This window comes from Chrysemys picta, chromosome 6 (assembly GCF_011386835.1).
Source record: "Chrysemys picta bellii isolate R12L10 chromosome 6, ASM1138683v2, whole genome shotgun sequence".
Classification (NCBI taxonomy): domain Eukaryota; kingdom Metazoa; phylum Chordata; order Testudines; family Emydidae; genus Chrysemys; species Chrysemys picta.
The window spans coordinates 123,301,468-123,315,777 of record NC_088796.1 but is presented as its reverse complement, the minus strand read 5'-3'; the positions used below and the strand labels follow the sequence as shown (position 1 = coordinate 123,315,777).

General features: G+C 44.1%; 1 protein-coding gene across 2 annotated transcripts in view; it reads right to left on the bottom strand.

The window, feature by feature from the left end:
- Positions 1 to 14,310, bottom strand: part of PAX5 (paired box 5) — a 242,721-nt gene that overhangs the window by 151,741 nt on the left and 76,670 nt on the right. For both annotated transcript variants that reach the window (XM_065549772.1, XM_065549773.1), the window contains exon 6: positions 9,044 to 9,219. In XM_065549772.1, the coding sequence (XP_065405844.1) occupies positions 9,044 to 9,219 (176 nt within the window). The remainder of the gene's footprint in view (positions 1 to 9,043; positions 9,220 to 14,310) is intronic.

The window sequence follows — 14,310 nt, the reverse complement described above, 5'->3', positions numbered from 1 at the left end:
TGTAAAAGCTGTCCGGTGTAACGGTCGTATTATGGAGAAGTACTAAGCAAATATTAGCCCTCAGATAGCCCAATCCAATGCCTACTGCAACCAAATGGGCATCTTTCATTGGTTCCAACTGGCATTGGATCAGGGCCATAAAGAGCAGTCGTTTCAGACAAGGTTCAGTATATTTTATGATGAACTTCTTTTGGTTTCCAGGAAGAGAAAACAATGATTCTCAGTAGCACAGGTAGGAGAAGAGTCTCCGACTCTCTGAGGTGATTGCATTCCGATAGCTGCGTCCTGTCGGAGAAAGTTTTATCCCAACACCTTGTATCCCCAATAGCCCAAATTTGGTTTTCAGTTACTCTCCCAATGGCAGAGCTTTTTGGGTGGCCCATTGGGCATTAGAAACCTGTACAAAGCTGCTGAAGTATTGTGGTAAGTGTGGCTTGTTAACTCCAAAAGGGATACAAAAAAGTTGGAAGTGGATCTCTATCAAAAGAGAACTAGGATAGTAGCCACAGGGGGTACTGCAGGGAAGACTTGGGAGACAGAATTTTAGCTGGATGTTAATTTTGTTTTAACTCATTGCCTTTGCACACTATTTATGAGAGGTTGGGACTCAGCCAGTCCTCAGTTAACACTTGTATAACCCCTCAATGTCAGTGGAGTTTGCAGTGGAATAACAGAGCAGAATTTGGCCCATAGACTTTACAAGTGGTGAAGGAGTGAAAGATTGTGCCCAGAAGGTGTAACTGTAGCCAGGGATGATTTTACCACTGTCCAGTCTTAGACCACAGACGGTTTTAGTAAGATTTCAATAAATATCGGCTTTATATTTTTTGTTTCATGATCCAACATGGTTAATTTCACTAGGAATGAACTTTGGAGATTCAAGGAATTTTCATACTTAAATCATTTTCCCCTTTAATACTCTAATAAGATTGGTTTCAGAGTAACAGCCGTGTTAGTCTGTATCCGCAAAAAGAAGAACAGGAGTACTTGTAGCACCTTAGAGACTAACAAATTTATTAGAGCATAAGCTTTCGTGGACTACAGCCCACTTCTTCGGATGCATATAGAATGGAACATATATTGAGGAAATATATATGCTCTCTGTATGTGTGTATATAGATCTCCTCAATATATGTTCCATTCTATATGCATCCGAAGAAGTGGGCTGTAGTCCACGAAAGCTTATGCTCTAATAAATTTGTTAGTCTCTAAGGTGCCACAAGTACTCCTGTTCTTCTTTCTAATAAGATTGTCAGAAGTCGTCATTCATCAAAAAAGTTAGTTCCTAACAGGAAACCAGGATGCGTTATTCATAGTCCAGTGGCTTTGCACAAGTAGTGATCATACCATCAGTTCCTCACCTTGTACTCATCTACCTCAGTGAATCAGTTTAACCAGAAAAAAAAAAGTCATTCATTATGTCATTGTCTTGTGTGTTTTTATAGCTGAAGCCCAAATTCAAACTGTACAAGTTGGATTTTACCATTCATTCCACCTTCTTTCACCGGGGTTATTCCTACAGAGACTGCAGAGCCCTTTCTGCAGTACAGATGCTTTAAGTGGAAAACACAAGCTCTCAATTTGACACATGAGATTTTAAGATTATTATTCATGAAAGTAAAAACTGAAAATTTTCAAAGGGAATTAAGTCATCTCTAAGCACAGGTGCCAAGAGACACGTATTTGCTCCAGCTACCTTATCCTGATTCTTTCTAAAGCAAAGGAGATTTAAGGAGCAGTATTTCATTTTGAACAGAATTTCATTTTTTTCCTTCCACCTGATGGATTTGTCACCCAAATTTTTTAAACAAACTCCTGAATGCTTATCCAAATCCAAAATATTCAAATTTTATCCCAAACTGAATTTGACGTCCAATCGAAAGGTAACAGGAAAATTGCTGCACAGCACTGGGAATTGTCTGCTATTAATAACAAGGGGTTGTCTTTTAAGTCTTTGATTTACATAGTGTTGTAGTTGGTCACACCAGGTTATGCCTCATTATGGCTCTGATCTAAGCCCCGTTGAAGTCAATTGAAATATTCCTGTTGGCTTCAACGAGGATTGGACCCAGGTGCAATGCTTGGAGTGTAACAGCAAATCCATTTAAGATGGAGACAGGAATCCAGTTTAGATTTTTTTTTTTTGTAGGCAATTCATGACCCAAATCCTCTAAATAGTTGTCTGATTCTGGTGCATATATTGGGCCAGATTTTCAGCTAATGTAAATTGGAGTAGCTCCACTGATTGTAATGCAGTCACACTGATTTATACCAGCTGAGGATCTGAGCTGTTGCTGTTAAACAATGGCTGTTGTAGATCAATAGAAGATTAGACAATAGTATAGATCAGAGATTAGACCTGAACAAAACCATAGTTTTAGTGTACAGAACTTCACTGCAGATACATTTAGGCATGTTTCTGCACCACGTGTTTTTCCATTTCAGGTTCAAAAGAACATGAAAATCTCAAAGTGAAACTCAGATGAAATGTTTTGAAGCTACCAACTTTCACGTTGTTTGTATCCAAAATTATGAATGCAGATCTCACTACCCCAGTAATCCCCTCATTCCACAGGCCATGGGAATGCCCCTTACCATTTGTCCTTGGGATGGGAGAGGGGAAAGCGGCGTGTATCTCCTCAAATCTCCTGTGCCTCAGAGCTGGTCAAAGTTTACTGAATGTTGATTTTTCAGCAACATTTTTCATCTGTTTCTGTAAACATGGACCCCAGAAATGGGATGGATTTTTCACATTTGGGTGAAAAATGTGTCCCATTTTAACCAATGATAGAAATGGTTGGAATGTTTTCCAGTGACAAATTTCATCAAAGTATTGCATTTCAATGGGAGGGTGGGGGGAGAAACCAGGATGAATTTTTCGTGAACATTTTCTTGAAAGTTTGCCCCATTTTTCAGCCAACTCTTAGGTAAAAATTTTCAGAAGTGCCAGAGTGACTTAAGAGTGTATGTCCCATTTTAAAAAGTGACTTAGACATTTAAGAGCCTGTTGGGGAGGAAGGGCAAATTCATTGGGGTGGTCTCTCCCTATAGTACAGGGAGTGTGTGGAAGTCTCTCCCCACTGAGCTGAGGAACCCTGCCTCAGCATCAACCGATCTAAGAGGGTGTCTCCCCTTCACAGTTAGCCGTGGGTACCGCTGATCCAAATTGAACACCCAGGGAAGCCCCGCTTGGGTGTGAGCAGCCACACTGCAAAGCCAGTCAAGAGTCACTGGTTCCCCACAGGTGCTACGCTCTCCTGTGTGTGTTGCTGGGACTCCTGGGGCCACATCCTATGGCTCTTGGCGCTGCCATCAGCTGAGCCACTTTAGGATTCTTTCCCCGTGAGTCGTGGGAGAGTTTGTCTGTCCTTCTGGGCTCAAGGGCAGCACCAGAGCTTTAGCCTATAGCCCCAGATGGGCCAACTAGTCCCAATTAAAGCAACAGCCCATGCCCAGCGGAGACGGCTTTGTGAGTGGGCGGGGCTAGATTGGGGCAACACCTAAGCAAGAGCTGAGTTAATTCTGCAGTGAAGACACACCCTAAGGCATTGTCTAGCCTGGAGACCAGCACTGATAACAGCTTTCTGTGGCCTGCTGTCAGTCTAGCTGCACTGTTGCAACGCTTTGCGCAGACAGGCAAAGCCAGTATTTTCACTGGTGGCGTTTGCACCTGCTTGAAACCCTGGCATAAGCCCCTCCAGTGCAAACAATAGCTTTGCTTGTTGACAGCAGCGATTGCTCCATGCAATTACACGGATGGTGGTAATCAGGGCCAACCACCCAGTCTATGTGAGGCTTAATCCAATTTATGTAAATTTGTGCTCATTAAACATCTCCTGGTTTTTTGCCTGAGGCTGCTGGCAGGTACGGGTAGAAACAATTCAGCTGCTGGTGGCACTAGGAACAGTAAGACCCTGACTACAGCAGCAGAGTTATATGCCCGGCCCCCAGAAGATAGACACTCTTGAGTGACCCATTGGCATGTCCCACGAAGCTCCATCAAGGGGTAGCTAACAGCAAGAACTGGCTCCCACACCAAGACGACACAAAAAGGAAAAGTAGGTTCTGATCCCAGCCTGGGGAAAGATGGTGTGAATGTCTTTCTTTGCAAATGGACCAGAAATATTTGAAGCTCAAGCTGGGTTGCTTTGCTGTGATTGATCAGAAAGGTCAGATGGTGTCAGTTTGTTTCTTGATTAGAAGAATGCAATAGGGCTTCTGGTGCAAATATTTGTGAGAGAGAATTTAAAATTCAGTTTCCAGGAATACATGAAATCTATGTTATGCTAAAAGTTTCTGCAAGTACAAACTCACCACGGGATGCTTGCAGATAGTGAACACATAAGGACACAACATGACAAAAGGAATTAATATTTACTTTTGCATTTTTCCCCACCCAGAATGCATACGTGCAAGGGGATCAAATTAAGGTCTCATGGGCAACCTTAATTCTGGCATTTCTTAACTTCTGTGTGCTTGACTTTACAACCTTAACATTACAATATGTACATATGCATTTATGCATACAAAACTGTACATTAAAAGAACATGTAGATTGCAAAGCCAAGCACTCAAAAGTTAAGAAATGCCAGAAATCAGGTTGCCTGTTGCAACCTTAGTTCGGGCCCCTTGTGTGTCTGTGTTATGATACAGCCTTTAATGATATGATCACATACTATTTGATACAGGAGCCTGTCTCATTCAGTGCACTGACTGGATGTTGCTCACTAAATGAGCAGCTATTCAACATTTTGTTTTCTCCTCATTGTTCAGTGTGTGACCCCAGGCCTTATTTACTGCACACTATTCAAACCCTGCTCTGAAGATAGAATTATTAATTTCCTCATGAGCTTTTCTATGGTGCTTATCGCTAGATTAACCCCCCCCAAAACATAAGTGAATGTATTTTCACAACACCCCAGCCTAAAGTCTCTCAGACGTGCCAAATGCTCCATATAAACCGCAATCAATCAGTTTACCCACCTCTGCATTGCAGTCACCCCTGGGAGACCACAAAGCAGCTGGTTTGCAGCTCAGAGGGGAAAACTACACAACAGTTTAGGGCAGGAAGCAAAAACGAATACCACAGAGAAATGAAACGTCAGGTAAAGCACAGTTACCAAAGCTGAAATTGATGCTGTCACACCTACTTGCGTGAAAAGTGTCCTGAGGACTTAAACCATCTGTCATCGGGCACAGGATTTCCAGAGCCAGGCTGTGGCATTGTTTTAGCACTGACTCAGAAGCTCACCGGTGCCTCTTGTAGCCTGGAATTCCTTTAGAAGTCCCCTACTCCAGTCCTGTCCCAGTTGAGGCTTACTTAGCTTGTGGGGTCTGACAACTGCACGCTGTGAGCTGGCATGGGTTGTGCCCATGCTAGAATAAAACAAACTGTGACGAATTAAATAGACTGGGAACAGACAGCTGAGCGGGACTGCTGGTTTGGGTAAGTGTTCACCAAGGTAAGTAAGTGCCCTAATTCAGGACATAACACTGACACATACATAGAGCCATGTCCCAGCAAGAGCCGGAGGGAGGATTTCAACCAATTCAGCCTGAATTCCTTCAGAGTGGGAGCACATGGGGCAGGGGCACTGCCAGCCAGGAAGCGAGTGCAACCTGCTCCCTGCACCACACTTAGACCTAGTCCACGGTAAGCTGCCTCCAAACACAATTCTCTTCTCCACCCTGCACTGAAGAGCTTCAGTCTCATCTACACATGGAGCTCCCGCGGCCGCCCATGCGTGCTCCACAAGCGCGGAGGGAGCATCAGACAGGAGAGTTTTGCCATTAGTTTGCAGATCCTCAATTTAGAGCAGACACCAAACTAACATGCTGCGATCCAAACACCACAAGCTTTGAAGGGGCTCAAAATCCAAACCAGGATCCACTTCTAAACATCGCCGATGACCTTTCTCTTTACGACAGGCTGAGCCAAAACCCAAGCGCCAATGCCCCGAACATCTCAAAACCTAGATGTGCATTTTGCAGCCTGACCACATCTCCACTCACCGTTTGTTTGAAAATCCCCCCGGGGAGCTCCCAAGGCAGAACTGTGGGAGGCTCCGTATTCGAATGGACAGAGAATTGTAATTCACCTGCACGAATAACGGACCAAATCCTGGAGCTCCCACTCAAGCAAACCACTTCCTGAAATCAAGAAAGGCTGGGCCTGAGTAAAATTACTAAAACTGGCAGCATGGCAGATATTTATGGATATTTACTTTAGTTAGGGAGCAGGCAGCTTATTGTCACAATGGGCCAGAATGCCACACCTCTGGGGCGAATGACGCGCATTAGCATATTTCTGTGTCTCCTCAGCAACCGCTACTCATTCCTACCCCCATTGCTCGCTTAGCACTTGGCCCATAGTCCCTTGAACTCAACAGGATTCTTTCCATTAAGTTCAATGGCCTTTGGATCAGGCTCTTACGGCTGCTGTGACTATATATTGCCGGGAGATTTCTGGTTTTCCCCTTCTAGCAATTAATATCTTCAACATTTCGTTTATAATTGATTTCTTTGGGTCTGAGACTGGAGCCAGAGACGCTCGCCATTTCTTCACGTCTGCAGGGCTAGGCTGGCCTCTCTGAGGAGGACTGAGGTGGGCTCCATCTGCTACAAGTTAGGGAGCAGAGCCACTGCACATAGCGTCCGTGTTCATTAGGACTGCGGGTCTTCTAGCTGTGAAAATAACCACCAGCCCGTCGTACAAACTGAAAACCTGGGTCCAAGCTTCCCCAGGCAGGCGGATGCACTCGGACCTCTCTACGGCAATCAGACTGCAAACTCCGTTTTTGATTAAATATATCAAATCCTATGAAGGCCAGTTCTGCACAGTGCTGAACACCCTCGGCTCCCAGTAACTCCCACAGGAGCTACAGACACTCAGAGGTGCTCAGTAGGTGCTCAGCACCTCACAGTGTCAAGCCCTTAGGCCCAGATCCTCCAAGGTATGGAGAGGCCTAACTGATAGATTTCAGTGGGAGTTAGGTACCTACGTACCTTGGAGGATCCGGGTCTTAGTTATTAAATTAGTGGGCCCATTCCTCCCAATTAACTCATGACTAACTAGCAGGACCAGCCACCCAAGAATACAGATAAAGAGGATCTGACGTAGGGTGACCAGACAGCAAATGTGAAAAATCGGGACAGCGGTGGGGGGTAATAGGAGTCTATATAAGATAAAGACCCCAAAATTGGGACTGTCCCTATAAAATCGGGATATCTGGTCACCCTAATCTGACGCAATCGGTCTTCACCACAGCCAGCTAAATGTGTGGTGGTCAGGATAGCACAGCCGCACACCTGGGCTGATCGCTTTGTTCTGCTTAGAGCAACAGGTCCACCGCAGGGGTTCGGTAACCTGCAACACTTCACCCGCCTAGATGTGTTGCCGTGCTGTGTACGCTGACTTCGAACTCCAATTCTGAGTGACGTTGAATCTGAAAGATTCAACAAGGTGGCAAAGCAGCCTTTTCCCAGCACAGCATTTTCTTTTCGATCATTTTTGACCCGTGAAAGTAAGGAAACTGAAAGAACTAGCAGCTAAAGACTTTCATGTAGCCAGTGTGGAAAGAGCCGACGATGTGGACAAGTGCTGTGCTAGCATCTCCACGTTACCCCAACGGACGTTAGCGATGGAATAATCACCATCTAGTGGCACACAAAGGCATTTCACTCTTTGAGTCTCTCAGTGCTTGCTTTCCTCTCACCCACAGCGACAGCCTTGTTTGCTTTTTCTAACTAGGAACAAAACAAGCTCATTATGATATGAGCTCCCTTCCCCCCTCCTCTCCCCCAATTACTGCTGGATATGAACGGTGACCTAGTGGAAAGGGGCTTTGCACGTTCAGGTTCAGAGTTGCAACATACATAAGTAGAACACACTGCAACGACCACAAAACCAAGGAGAAGCTTCTCCAATATTTAGAGATCACACTGGTGATCGAAGGCTCATGGGATTTCCACCATAATGCATAATTTTCAGCACTGCATAGGACTCTCTCAAAAAAAATTCATAGCAACATATTTCTCCATTCCTTGAGCTACCACCAGAACCTGGATTTATCCAGGATGTTCCCACTTTCTGGATATCCCTCCATTGCTCTCATATGGATGTGTGCAAGCAAGGGAGACCAGTCCTTCCATCTTTACATCCTGGAACCCTGGTTCAACAGTGGAAATGTAGGACATTACCAATGATTAACTGGATGTATTGCTAAATACAGAACCAGTGGCAAGTGAACCCTATACTTGAACTGACAGCAATAGTTTAATGTCTACATCACACAGAGGACAGCAACGACATGTACTGCACCGGTGGTCTAACAGCAGCGAGAACCTGCTACTTAGCAAACGAACAGAGTAAGTCAACACCTATAAGTGCTTTATTCCCATATGTGAAAAACAGGAGTGGAAATATAAGATCTTCCTAAAAACAGGGCCAGATTTTTCAGAGCTACACAACTGATCTGCACGTGCAACCATCCAAATTGTATACACAAATCAGGTATTTGCCTGAGCAAATGGCCAGTTAGATGACAGACTTAGGGTGACCAGACATCAAGTGTGAAAAATCGGTACGGGGGTGGGGGGTAATAGGAGCCTATATCAGAAAAAGCCCCAAATTTCGGGACTGTCCCTATAAAATAGGGACATCTGGTCACCCTAGACAGACTGGTCATTTACATGTGCAAAAAATCCCACTTTATATGCACAGTCACAGTAATTATGCACCCAAATTAGTTGCACAATTCTGAAAACCTTGGCCTTCTTTGCAAATCCTGCTATAAAGCTACCATCAGATGCAACTTCACACCCCAAACACGTTGTATCCTTTAAACAGCAACTTTTAATTTTTTTCAAACTCAGACTCCTTTATGACTGCTGTGCACTTATTGATACAGAATTTGATGTGACGCCCACTCTCCAATGTTCTCCTAGTTAGAACTTGAGAACTAAGTGTTTGGTGATTTCCTGCAAGAAAGTGTCTACAGGCAGAAAGTGTGCATTTGAAAAGCTTGGTGGTTCACAATCGTACCTGCTCTGGTTTGATGGGTTCAGTTGTTGTGAAGATGTCAGAATAATGTTGCCTCTCAAAGACTCGATCCAACACTTCTAACTGCTGCTGGGTGAAAAGATCTCCTCGCATCTGTTTCCGAAGGAAATCTCGACCCGGGAGGGAATGGCCGTTTGGTACTGGAGATTCCTGAATACCTTTCAAAGATGACAAAATACACAGAAGAATAAATTGCTATTACAATGACCGCCACAACGCAGCGGCCTCTCGCTGCGTTCCACTCTGTCCTTTGATTACATGTGTCAGCAGGTTCAAAAGGAAAAGTTACACACTTGTGGAAGAGACGCTATTAAACCGCGGTGTCATTTATAATAGCAAAGTCGTAACGCAATTTACTAAATGCATTCCATTGCTAACTTTATGAGGTACCGTAAAGGCTAGCTTCCTCCTAGGTGCAAATGGAGATTTTAAAGTCCAAAGTGTCTTTATCCTGATACATAACAAAATGATCAGGATCCAAGAGATAAACAGAACACATTTACGGTTATCGTTAACCTTAAAAAAGGCAGTTCTCCATGCCCCCAAAAACAAATGTAATGTTCCATTGTTGCCATATGCATAATTCCTGAGGGTTCATAGCATCAAGCCACAGCAGCTGAGGTGTTACAGGTAGATTTTCCTAGCCCCTCAGTCACACACTAAACGTATTAACTGCTTCTTCTGCCTGCAGAATGGAGGTGTTCCTGCTGTGCTGCGAGCCATATTTTTCATTGGTGAATTTCAGTGCTACGCTAAACTTTGCCATCTACTCTATAGCAGTGGAGGGCAGAGCAAAAAGACGCCTGTTTGCAGCCAGCTCCACCTTGTCTAGGTAGTAGCCCACCAGCCAATCCCAGGGCTGATCAGAAACTACAACTGACCAATAGCAGCCCAGCTATCAAAGATGGCCTGGCACTCACCAGTAGGCACCATGACTGTATCCTAGAGGGTCTGGTCTGCTTTGCCCTTTTGGCTCCTGGCTCACAATCCAGTGTTAGTTGTAATGGCTGCTTGTATTAGTTATAAGATTTTACAGCAGCGGTGGGATGTTTCGCTCCTGAAGATCAATGGGTGTTTTCTAGGCCCATTCATTTGGCAGAGACTAGCAACATTACTCAGCAGTTTTGCCAGCCCCAGAGGTTCAAAAATCATGAAACAGGCCCCCCAAAATCATGAGATTGGCTTAAAAGTAACAAGATTTTCAGAAGATAAAAACATGGTTGCTTTTTATTTGCCTTTTGATTTCTGAGCCTTTAAGATGCACTTGGTAGCATTTTCATGCCTTTCTCTGCAACCATGAGGGCTACAAATGTACTTTTATTTAACGAAAGCTGAGATTCTCCCATATTCACATGACTCCAGGAGCTTTAAACAAAAACACCACATACCGCATGACTTGCAATAAATTGTCAGAGCTGGCAACACTGCACTAGATACCAAAAATGAGCACATTTGAAAGACAAGAGCTGCCTTAAAGAAAGTTTTGCATTGTGTAACTAAACATACCATACAAGAGGTGGTTTTGTTTACAGTTAAGATGGCTTCCCTTACGAATGGCTTGTAAATGTCCAGCAGCGTTGACAATTGTTACTACAGGTTCTGCATCATTTAAACTTGCAGATGGCAAGTATCTAAAGAGATCTATGCAACAACCACTCTTGCGGTAGGAGCCAATCCTACCCCCTTTGAAATCCATGCCAAACTCCCACTGACTTACAGTAATGCAGGATTAGGTCTTTACGTACAGCGGTCAAGATTTTCAAAAGCAATTTTGCGTGCTCAACTTGAAACAATTTAAAACCCCCTCGTTTCCACAAAGCTCCGCACACCAACACTGAGAAAATCAGGGCCCTTTAAGGTATATCAAATTGGATCCCCAAAATGGAGGTACTTAAAATCACTTTGGAAAACTTTGACCAGCCTCTTTACCATACTGGTGCCACAGAATGTGTGGTTGCTGTTAGGAAGACAAACCAGGAAACAGAAAGAGGAATCCTTTTGCTTTATAGCCAATGATTCAAGTCATAACCGCTTTTTATTTGCCTGTTTAGACACAGTCATTCTGATTTAAATCAGGAATATCACTGGTAGGTTTATTTAACAATTTTAGAGTCAATTTTTTAATCCATCAGGGAAAATCTGAACTTGTCCTCTGAACAGAATGTCTAGACATGCATACAGTAGTGTGAAAAGGTACAAAGGTTTATAGGAGAGCAGTGTATCTTTAAATCTTTTTTCTATTCCAAATCAAATAATATCTAATAGACCTAGTGCTGGGTTTAGTCAACCATGGCTTATAAAATTAAAATTCTGGTTGCTAGCTGCATGGTAGCAAAAGGCCAGGGAGCCCCTGTCTACAGAGCATGGAAATGCCGGCTTTAAATTTCAGGTTAAACCAATGTTATTCACAATTTGGCTTTGAAGTTAAAGCTTTACATAATTTCAGTCTTGGGGGGGTGATGAAAGGGAGAAAAATAATCTAAGATATAGAATGACCTGAAAAATGTTCCATGCGTTTCTAATGGTTCCTGCATTGTTTATCAAAAGAGTGGGTGTATAATTGGATCTGATTTTGTTTAAATATGGTGCAGTGGATTCTTGTTTCACTGTAAGCACATCCCTTGACTTTTTTTTTTTTTTTGGTTTGGTGGGCATATCTGAAGAAGATTAGAATTAGCTTTATTTTGGCTCAAGTCATCATTTGGTTACATCACTGGATGTTACTGATTGCCTGGGTTACCAAAAGTAAACATTAGGAATTGAAGTAGTAGCAGGAGAAGTATTTAGTAGTATTACAGTTGCTCCCAAAGGCCCCAGTCAGGATCAGGGCCCCATTGTGCTAGGTGCTAGGTGAACACCCAGTAGGACACAGTCCCTACACAAGACGCAGACAATCGAAGACAAGAGACATACGAAGGGTAGGGGACAGGGCTCCGGCCAGATATACACAATTTTGAAATACCTTTGATATATCTCACACACACTCTCTAATGTCATCCACCCCTCACAGCCACTTGACCCAGTCAGCATTAGTTGGAGGACTGCACGTACACCTCACCACAAGTGGTGACTTAGAAGACAAGAGGGCGGTGCCTTTGCAGACCTGTGCAGGAAGGACGTGGGGGCAGCGTGGAAGAAAGCACAGAGGTGGTTGTGAGAGAAGGAGACAAACAGGCCTCCAAAGCGGGTATCATCAGTGGAGCTGCCAGGAGCACAGGGCTACGAGATAAGAGTGGATAAGTAGGGAGAGGCAACTTTGTTAAGGCCCTTGAAGGTCAAGATCAGAGCTTGGTGTGGTGTTGAAAGGGGAACCAGCGTAGGGATTCAATAAGGGCTGAGATATGGTCAGGGCAACAAACAAGGAAAAAGTATCTTAGCAGGTGCCTTCTATATGGCACATTCTGCAGGCCCTCCTTTACCCCCTCTTTTCCGGATTTGCATAAGGCAGCCATTTTCTTTCAGTACCCAGAGTTATACCAGATCTTTCGGCTGTAGGTGATTACACAGTAAGAACCACCAGAAGTGCTCTGGGGCTAAGCCTTGACCACTCTCCAACCCACAAATGCCCATTCCAACCCCCAATACCGGGGAGGTAGGACACGCTGACAGGGCAGGAACCATCTGTTAGTTCTGTATGTGTCCAGCGCCTAGCACAGTGGGGCTAGAGCTCTACCGCAATACAACAACAACAATAATAAATACACCAGTTTTAAACTCATTTAGGATATTCAGCTGCTCATTTAGGGCGCTTTTAAGGCCTCGTCGCACCCCAGAAACAGTGCAGAAAGACCTTACTTTGGGCCAGGATCTGTTCTCCTTTCCAGTGAGTGCAACATGGAGCACTTCCTGGTGCCACTTGGTTTTGTTTTAGCTGAATGATGTACAATACATGGTGCACTTTCAGGATATAGAGACAGGCAAAAATGATGCTGGGACTAATTCTGTTTTAATTACTTGTGACCATTAACGAGTGGTTTTGGCTCCACTGTCCAGATCAATTTCAAACTTTGTTAATTGCATTCTGCTTACCTAAATCCACCCCTCTCCCCCCACACTCCCTCTGCAACCCCCAACACCTGAACTTTCCAGTGGGTACAGTATTTTTTTCACTTCCTGTCCTGAACTGGTATTCAGCATTGCTGTGCACTGTCAAACAGTCACTGCATTTCGCTATGGAATAGGTTCGTTCCACTGGAGGGCAATATGCTTCCTATATCCTGGGCATAGTACATAATGTCAAATAGCAAAGTTCATACAGGTCTTTGGGGCGTATTTGACTGCAAGGCATTATATAAATGCAAGATAATTATCATTAGCATCATGCATTGTTTCAGTTCACCAGAACATCTTCGATCATTAAAATACCGTTGGCAGGTTGAAACAGTTTGGGTTATAAACAGGCACCAGGGAGCGGTAAAGACATTTTTCATATAATCAATGCACCAGCCTAGGAGGGTTATGTTTTGTTGACAGTCACAGGACGTGTGCACCCACCTACTCTGCAAAACAATTAGTTCCCAGTCCAATGGCATCTTTCCAGAAATGCTAATAAAGGAGGCAAGCACAGGATTCTCCTTGATTTGAAAGAAGATACTGTCCCAAAGCAAATGCTTCATCCTTTACAGCCCCAGGGGTGTATGTATGTGTGTGTGTGTTTATATTTTATAGGCAAGTTTGTGCCTTTAGGCACAGACTTATGTAAGTGATGGTGCTGTTGCGGGTTGGGTTAAACTTCATCCAAATGCTTGGGATCTCTTCCCCCTCGTGAGCTGTGAGAATCAGCTAAACAGCCTCACCTAAGACAAAGGGGGTATGAGACCCCACCCAATAATCTGGATTTTGTGGGCAGCGAGACACCCTGGTACAGTGAGACAGAAGCAAGCCAGAAGCAGAGAGAGAAAGCTAAGCAGACACCTGGAAGCACCGTCATGTGTCCCTGAGGTAAAGCTGAGAAAAAGCTTTCTGGGTACAGAGTGCTGGCTGGACGGGCATGCCAGGAACAGTAAACAAAGGAACTGTCTCCTGCTGTTTGATTCCAATGGTGTTCAGGGAAACAGGATTGTGTACATTCCTTGCAAATAAACAAAATTGCACCAGAAAATACCTGACTCTCACCAATTTCTCCTCCTAACTGGAACAATCTAGGAGACCCTGATTCATGGCTTGCTTCTCAGGTCAGAAGGGGGAACGATGCATACCATGGTACTTGAGAAGAAATCCCAGGAAGCATCGTGCTGCCAAGGCATGTA